The sequence below is a fragment of the Rhinopithecus bieti genome, unplaced genomic scaffold (genome assembly GCF_001698545.2).
Source record: "Rhinopithecus bieti isolate Rb0 unplaced genomic scaffold, ASM169854v2 scaffold_38833, whole genome shotgun sequence".
NCBI lineage: Eukaryota > Metazoa > Chordata > Mammalia > Primates > Cercopithecidae > Rhinopithecus > Rhinopithecus bieti.
Window position 1 is genome coordinate 23,627 of NW_016816114.1, and position 9,157 is coordinate 32,783.

At 45.1% G+C, this 9,157-nt stretch overlaps 1 protein-coding gene across 7 annotated transcripts in view; it reads right to left on the minus strand.

Annotated features, from left to right (window-relative positions):
- Positions 1-1,275: 1,275 nt before the first annotated feature.
- CYFIP2 (cytoplasmic FMR1 interacting protein 2) overlaps positions 1,276-9,157 on the minus strand; it is a 136,490-nt gene continuing 128,608 nt past the window's right edge. For 5 of the 7 annotated variants that reach the window (XM_017854394.1, XM_017854397.1, XM_017854400.1 and 2 more), the window contains 3 exons: positions 7,409-7,647; positions 6,170-6,317; positions 1,276-4,034 (listed from right to left, as the gene is read on the minus strand). In XM_017854394.1, the coding sequence (XP_017709883.1) occupies positions 3,867-4,034; positions 6,170-6,317; positions 7,409-7,647 (555 nt within the window). In that variant the 3' untranslated portion in view covers positions 1,276-3,866. The remainder of the gene's footprint in view (positions 4,035-6,169; positions 6,318-7,408; positions 7,648-9,157) is intronic. The other 2 variants (XM_017854398.1, XM_017854396.1) reach the window with 1 other exon arrangement.

The window sequence follows — 9,157 nt, forward strand, 5'->3', positions numbered from 1 at the left end:
AGGATGTGGGACCTGGAGTCAAAGGAGATCATTTTGGATTTTTAAAATTTGACCACCCTGCTGGATTTTGGACTTGTGTGGGGCCTGTAACCCCTTCGTTTTGGCCAGTTTCTGCCATTTGGAATGGCTGTATTTACCCAATACCTGTACCCCCATTGTATTTAGGAAGTAACTAGCTTGCTTTTGATTTTACAGGCTTGTAGGCAGAAGGGACTTGCTTTGTCTCAGATGTGACTTTGGACTGTGGACTTTTGGGTTAATGCTGAAATGAATTAAGACTTTGGGGGACTGTTGGGAAGGCATGATTTGTTTTGAAAGGTGGGGATATGAGATTTGGAGGGGCGAGGGGCAGAAGGATATGGCTTGGCTGTGTCCCCATCCAAATCTCAACTTGTATTTCCCAGAATTCCCATGTGTTGTGGGAGGGACCCGGGGGGAGGTAACTGAATCATAGGGAGAACCCATCTTTCCTGTGTTATTCTCGTGATAGTGAATAAGTCTTATGAGATCTGATGGGTTTATTAGGGGTTTCTGCTTTAGCTTCTTCCTTTTCTCTTGCTGCTGCCATGTAAGAAGTGCCTTTCCCCTCCTGCCATGATTCTGAGGCCTCCCCAGCCATGTCCAACTGTAAGTACAATTAAACCTCTTTCTTCCCAGTCTTGGATATGTGTTTATCAGTAGTGTGAAAACAGACTAATAAAACCATCTAGGAGATAGGTTGTTAATCCAGACTGATAAGGTTCTGCAGGACTCCTCAGAGTCTTTCGGATCTTCATGGGGAAAAGAGCATGAAGTGTTTCCCAAATTTATCTTCTTTGGAACCCTTTTATCACTGAGTATCTCAAGACTAACAGTATTCCCACTACACTAGCTCAAATATGACTCGTTGTGGTGGCAATTTTATGAGGTGATGACATAGGTTGAGAAAGATGTTGTGTGAAGTAGACCTCTCACAGTGCACCAGTGGGAAATTACCTAGAATCAGGATATCAGAGCTAGAAAAGATCATCTTGTCCAACTTGACAGAAGAGGAAACAGCCCTAGGACTCATCTTAGTGGATGACCTTTAGGAAAGCTGGTGCTATGTGAAATGTGAGGCTCAATTTTTAAAGATGTAATTCCCCATGTGGGAAAATAAGCAAAGCCATTAGTTTAGTGTGCAGTAACCTATATTTTTCTTTCATTCTCTTTTAGGTTGTTTGCTTAGTAATTAGTTTTATTATGGCCTTCTACAGGTCAATGAGGATTAGAATAGGACCAGGAATCAAGACCAAGTTGCTGGTTTTACTAGTTTGGAAGCAGTTTTAATGAAGATGGAAATGTTTATCAACTCAACACAGGTACCCCCAAAATACAAATCAAAATATCATCTTCAGCTGCATAGCAAATATGATTTAAGAATTTAACATCATTATTTGATCACAAGCGTAAATATAAGTCACCATAAATAAATGTAAATTCATTGTACAAAAATTCCCAACAATTCTTAATACAAATATGGTACATTTGACAGTTTCTGAAACAGATTTTTTTTTAAAACTTTTTAAAACCTAAGCTTTATATTTTCCTGGTCATTAGACACACACAAAATAAAAAATCAAAAGAGGCTTGGGCAGTAATGCCAGGGAGGAAAGAAGATTAAACTCATTGGGTGTTAGGAAATCAGTGCCACTGGCAAGCCAGGGAAATAAATCTTTCTGCTGAAAGGGAAGACCTCAATCTACTGGGATCAAGTCTCCTGAAGGTAATATGACTTGGCCCAGAGGGTCAAATTTAGGGATATAAATGTGGGGTGAGAGAGGTGGGTTATTGAAATAGAAATCTTATCAAATAGGTAAGTCAAATCTCCACGAAGTCGTGGTCAGGGATTTGGATGAAACTCTAGCCATCTATCAGCTACAGAGAGCCAGATACCAATCTCAGACAGGACTAAAGATGTAGAAGGATCTGGAACTTTGACATTTTATATGTTTTGAAAGCATGTTCTCTGCCATGTGGGGTAATGTATCTCTTTTGCCTCTGGAACATATCTGTGGTCATCAAGAGGGAAAAGTCAAATCAGAATAGAAGGTGGTACCTCCCAGAGAGGAGGATCTGCCAGTTTCTACTTGGAATCTCCTCCCTTCTCTCTTCCCTGTATGTATTTTCTTTCATGGCTTAGTGGTAGCTCAAAGCTCAAGGTGACCAGAATGATTCCCTTACAGCAGTGGTTCCCAAACATTGATGTGCAACAGAATAACTTGAGTAGCTTGTAGAAAGGGCAGATTTCCTGGCCCTATTCCCAGAGATCCAGAATTAGTAGGTTTGAGGTGGGGTCCAGGAATCTGCACTCAAATGTGCTACTCTCAGGATCTGACCTAAGGGGCCTTTCATGTGGCCCCACCTTTCGTCACTGGAGGACATAAGTGCATCACGCAAACCTCTTGCTGTGGGCACTTCCTTTGGGGTTAAAAATGGGACCATTTGATTAAGGCAACCATTTCTAACCATCTTACTTCCCTGGGCTGGAGAAATATCAAATGTCACATTTGATGTTCTTAAAACCTCAGGGCCACAGATTTGCTTTGACAATGACATGCTCTGTAACAAGAAATTTAGATCCTAAAGGCTTTTATCTTTCTCAATGGTCTCATCACACTCGGTGGGAGATTTTGCAGAAGACTTTTGCTTGGTCTAGAAAATGGAAGTAAATGTTACCCCTGGGAGGGAAGTCACAGCCCAAAGTCTAACTTAAGGAATGTAAAGAGAACAGCAAGTTGAGAGTAAAAGCTAAAATGTTCCAAGAATCTTTCAGCTTCTAGGACAATGGAAGTTCTGATTCCCTAAAAGAAGACTTCTTTGGGGGCAGGGGGCATATCTTGGTATTAAAAGCTCATTGACAATTATTAATACTCCTCCTCACCTCTGTGTTTCTAAGACTTTTTGGGCCTCTGTGGAAATAACCCCATAATATTTTATTTCTTGTGGAAATGTTCCTTGATAAGCATCTCTGTGCCAAGAAGTGGCCCATAATTTGGTCACTGGCTAATGCTGTAGGCAGTGCTATGACTGATTTGTTCAAACCTGCTTCCCCTATGTGGCCCAATGCTAAGCCTTTCCCGTAGGAATAAGGGAACCATCTCACCATCAAGCAGCTGAGATGGCCTGAAAGCATCCTGTTTGGACTAGGACATTCTGGCTGTGTTCATACATACCGCTTCCCCACAGCAGGCCTGACCAGTCTCCTACCCCACCTGCATGGAGTGCGATATAGCTGTGAATGCTTTTTGGACCTCTCTCTAGGACTTCCCTGAGAGAAGGGAGTTGGAATGGGGCTTTGGGAAGCCTATGTGGTAGAATCCCTGGTACCCAGAGTGGGAGAAGTTGCCACCCAGGGTACTGCATGGAGAGAACCAGGAGAGATGAAGTAGTAAGCTGAGGCATGCCCTTCTGGCCAGGCTGGCATCTCTGGGCATGGCCACATCTGTGTTCACAGTCTGAGACTTGAGTCCTGGGGTCACGCATGGGCACTGGGTAGGAGGTGTCGGTCTTGGGAAGCAACCACAGATGGGTGGGACGATGGGATGGAGAAAGGGTGAAACTAGGAGTTCTTAATATAGTTCAGCAGGGAGAAAAGAAAAAGCACACACTGCCCTGTTTCCTTTTTTTTTTTTTTTTTTCATTTATGCTATGAAGAAACCAGCATGGAGATGTCATGGGAGAGCATGCACAGGCCCCGCCCTAGGGAGTGGTGATGTGTTTGGGGAGGTGCTTGTTTCCAGGTCCATCCCACACGTTGTCCAGTTGGATCCTGTGGCAGGCTGGCTGTGGCTTTCTCTCTCCTACTTCTCTTCCTTCTCCAGAAAAGGGTCTGCAGGACCTACTGCTTAACAAGTGGTGGCCAAGGACTGGTGGATGGGCGGCTGGAAGCAGCGCACATGCTCCACAGTGGAACTGTCTGTCTCCACAGACTTCATGTACTTGTTCAGGATGGCAAAAACCTCATTGTTCAAGATCTGGTACTTCCTGATCCGGTCGGCCATTTTCTTTAGGGGCTACAGAAGGAAGGGGATGTTCAAGTTAGGGCAGGACAAAGGTGGGGGTGGAAAGAGGGAGTAACAGGAGAAGTCAGTGAGGTACAGTGTCCCCTGCATCAGTGATCATGTCACCTTAAAGTCCTTTTATGGAATCCCCTGGATCTGACAATCAAGGGTTAACTGGACCCATAAAAACCCTCTCCAAGTTTTAAAGCAACCTACAGAGCTACAATAATCAACAGTGTGGCACTGGCATAAAGGTAGACATACAGATGAATAAAACAGAATAGAGAGCCCAGAAATACACTACTACACATATGATCAAATGATTTTCAACAAGGGTGCCAAGACTGTTCGATGGGAGAAACAGCCTTTTCAACAAAAGGTGCGGGGAAAAATGGATACCCACATGAAAAATAACACTGGACCCTTACCTTATACCATATACAAAAAATTAACTCCGAATGGATCAGAGACCTAGCCATGAGAGTTAAAACTGAAATCCTTAGAACACAGGGGAAAATTTTTATGATATTGGATTTGGTAATAATATCTTGGGATATGACATCAAAAGCAAAGGCAAAGGGTTGCATTGAAAACTTTCGTGCACCAAAGAGACACCATCAGAATGAAAAGGCAACCCATAAAATAGAAAATAATCACGAATCAGATCTGATAAGTAGTATCTAGAATACGTAAAGAACTTGAACTCAACAAAAATGACTCAATTAAAAAAATGGACAAAGGACTTGAATAGGCATTTTTCCACAGAAGATATACAAATGGCCAATAACACATGAATACAGCACTCAGCATTGACAGCCATTAGGGAAATTCAAATCAAAACCATAACAAAATAACTTTTTCACCCATCAGGATGACTACTGAAGAGTAACTGCTGATGAGGATGTGGAGAAATTGGAACTCTTGTGTACTGCTGGTGGGAATGTAAAATTGAGCAAACACTATGGAAAACAGAATGGCAGTTTCTAAAAAAATGAAACATAGAATTACCATACGATCCAGCAATTCCACTTCTGGGTATATACTCAAAAGAATAGAAAGCAGAAATTTGTAGAGTTATTTGTACACCCATGTTTCATAGTAGCCAAAATTAACCATTTTCAAAAATAGCCAAAAGGTGACAGCAACCTGAGTGGACAAACACAACATGGTCTATATACACAATGAAATATTATACAGCCATAAAAAGGATGGAAATTTGAACACACACTACAACATGGATGAACCTTGAGGATATGCTAACTAAAATAAGCCAGTCACGAAAAGACAAATACTGTATGATTCTACTTATATGAGGTACCTAGAGTAGTCGAATGCATAGAGAAAGTAGAATGATGGTTACCAGGGGCTAGGGACAAGATGGGGGGTTATTTTTTAATGGGCCCAGAGTTTCAGTTAGGGAAAATGAAAAATCTCTGGAGAGGGATGGTGGGAATGGTTGTACAATACTTAAGTGTACTTCATGCTACTGAATCATATACTGAAAATTACCATTGAAACTTTTATGTGTATTTTTTTACAGCCCTTTGCGAGGTGGCTCCTACCTCTCTCTCTTCTCACTGGGTCCCCGAGACCCACCCTTCGATCCGCCTTCGTGCCTCAGTGCCTCTGCTGTCACCGTTGCTCTGTCTGGAGCATCCTTCCTGCCCCATACCACCTTCGCTGCTTGGTTCTTTGCTGCAGGCCATTCTGGACTCAGCCCAGACACAGCCTCCCTCTCCTGGGAAGCTCTCTCTGCCCGCAGCCTGGTTTAAGGATCCTTCTCTCCCTTCCCACAGCAGCCTAGCTAACCCCATGCCAGTACCTATCCTATCCAGGCGCCCACACAACTCTGGTATTTGGTGAATATTTGTACAGGTGAGAAACTGGTAGCAGAGTCTGATTGGGACGGGGGAGATGCACTCCCGGTGTGGAGCCCAGCCCTGCCCTTCGGGGTGAACTGATTCATGGCAGTAGGTGATGAGTGGGTGACTCATGGCTTCCTCTAAGCAGGTCCCCGGCCTGTAGTATCTTTGTACTTGCCGTGTGGGGAGCTGGCCTTCACAAGCAGCTCCTCCTCTGCTTTTCTGGTGAAAGCCTGGTTGTCAGCCCAGCCCCACCTCCCAGGCCTCGGCCACTAGCCTGCTTACCACATTCTTAATGATTTCATCCTTCCCGTCCTGCCTCTGCACTTTTAGCAGGTGGTAACAGAAGTCGAACAGGTCGAAGCGACGCTGCTGGCCCAGCAGGACGATGATAGAGCAACCAGCCCAGTTCAAGCCATCGCCGAAACACTGCCTAGGAGCAGGGGGAGGAAGCAGCTGGAGAGAGAGGTGGCGGAGGAGGGCAGGGAGGGAGGGAGCCTCATCTTGGGCCAGGAGTACAGCTATTAAGCAGGCCTGTTTTTGGGCCAAGTCTCAATCTATAAAATGGGTACAAAGGAAGCTGTGAGGGTGGGTTCATTAGTTGCAGTGATGGTAGTTATGTCATAAGTCCTTCCGGCCACAAAGAGGTGTCAGCCTCTTTGCATCACTAACATTAAAAAACAAAACAAAACAAAAAACAGCTCTTAAGAAGCTCTGAATTTGTAAGGAAAAATCCACCCAGCCCTTGAGATGTATGTGGCTGATTACTCTGTGCAGGTCAAAGGAGAATCTCTCTTGACTCTAAAGTAGCTGAAGGAACACCCAGGGGGTGAGGGGCCATTTCAAACCAGTAGGCCAACTGGCCAGAAGCAGGCTGAGAGGGAAGGGAAACGCCATGGTGGGCAGATGCTGCTGGGGTCGAGGCTGAGTCCTTTTGGTTCTGACAAAGCTCTGACTGCAGGCCCCCAACTCTCAAGAGACCTGGGCAATTTGGATGGCAGTAGAGTCATCCTTCAGCTGTCTCTTCCTCAAGCAGCAGCCCAACCTGGGCAGGTGCCCCCAGTTCCCCATCACGGCACTGGAAGCCTGCAGGCCAGCACTGCTCTGAGACACAGCTTCACCAACACCACTTTCTTGGGGAAGCCTCCTCTCCCCACACCTTTTTCCTAGAGCTCTTGGCTGCTGGAGGGGAGGCCTTGTCTGCCTTTCCACTCTGTCCTCGGTATGTAGCTAGGTGAGTGCAGTAAGAACTAGCTCTGCTGTCTGCTCTAAGGACTCCTAAAGGCTCCTCATTGTCTAGTGGTACAGTGTAGTGGGGGTGAGGCAGGCAGTGAGGGTCTTACTATCAAACCCTTACTGGGCTCTTTCTTGCCCATGCAGTCAGCTCAACACACTCAACAAAGTAGTTGTTGGTCAACCACCCCTACCCCCTGCCCACGTTTCTGGCTGAACTCTGGCAGCCCCATGACCTGCAGGAGCACAGGCAGACTGGGGGTAACCCTGCTCTCTTTAACGGGTACTCACTCAGCTGTGAACTCGTTGGTTCCCACAGGGATGCAGTAGACGAACTGCATGGCGCTCCACAGCCGGTGGAACTCCACACACTCATCGACGTGCATGACGCCATTGGTGGGCGGCGGGCCCCGCCAGATGGGGTCCTGCAGGTAGCTCCGAATGCGGGTCAGGATGACCTCGAACATGGACAGGCCACAGCACAGCCGCTCCTTGGTCAGAAGGTCACCCTCGCGAGCGATGGCAATTTGCTGGAAATGGAAGGGCACATACACCTTCTATCCACATCTTAGAGCCCATCTGCTACCTCCCATCAGAGATTCCCAAACTGTGAAGCTGGCTGCACCTGGAATGAATTCACCAGAACTGGTCTTGTTCAGAGCAGGGCACAAACTTGATGATCCTGAATGCAGTTTCACGGTAAGTCTTACTGGTGTTAAGTAAAATCCAGGCACAATCAGTAGCGGATTAATTTTTAAAATTATGATTTACCCATGTCATGAATGGTGGATAGCCATTGAAAAGACTGACATGATACTACTAGTAGTACTACTGCTTCTACTATAACTACTACTAGCTTATACTTTCTGAGTGTGGGTAGTAAAGCATAAGGCCCTGTTCTAAGCACTTGATATGTACTGACTCCACTCCATCCCGTGAGGTAGATGCCATTACTGTCCCCATTTCACAGATGAAGAAACTAAGGTTCAGAGAGGCAGCCAGTGAGTGTCGAAGCTCACATTTGACCCAGTGGTCTAGCTCTATTGGTTAAGTTGTAAAGTAAACAGAGTAAATTGCAGAAACGAATGTATACTACAATTCTACTTAAAAACATCGACAATGTACAATCGCACAGATGAAAGTATGTGTGATGTGTGTACGTGTAAAGCATATTTTAGAAGGACTAACATCAGTTGTGGGAACAGATGGGCTTGGAGAAGTGAGTGGGATTGTCACTCTTGACTTCAAATACTTCTGTACAGTTGAATGTGCTACAATGAGCATATGTTACGTTTAAAACTTGCCCATGATTTCAGATAATTATTTCCTCTAGAAGTGCTTCTTTGGCAGTTACAAATGACCTCTATTAATAATGTAAACTGGCCTTTCATCTGGGTTCTGGCTACTGCACATCTAATAAGCAACTGGCTAGACAGGCTAGATGTCAAACACATTACTACACACGTTATTGAGTCAAAACATGTAGGGATAGAGGTCCTGAAAGCTATCTGCAAAGTAAGGTAAATGTTAAAATCGGAGGTTAAAGTAAGGTCTTCAAATCTGTGAACAAAGCTAAAAAAGGCTTCTGACTCTGAGAGATCCACAGGGGACTCATGGGATCAGCTCCCCAGTGGGAGGTTTCCCCAAGGAGCCATTTTACAGGGTGGCTGGGAGGCACCTGCCTGACCTTCCCCGGAAGCTCACTCCCTGGAGGCCCCCAGGAAGAGGGTGACCTTTAAGTGAACCCATGAAGGGAAGGAAATCAGGAAACACCAAGGCAGGAGTCTGTTATAAATGTGGACCATGAGTGTAGTTGTCATGACAACTACGAACTGAAAGAAATCTAGGAAAAAGATGAATTGGAGAAGCAGTTTGCCGATGTGTGTTTTAAACACGAAGGAGAGGGAACCCCGATTCCCAGTGACTCATCTTGATTTCATTGGCAGGAACAGCTTGGGAGCCGAGGGAGAGTCGCTGAGATTGCCACAGTTAGCTAGAAATATCTCGTGTTAAAAAAAAAAAAAAAAAAAAAAAAAAAAA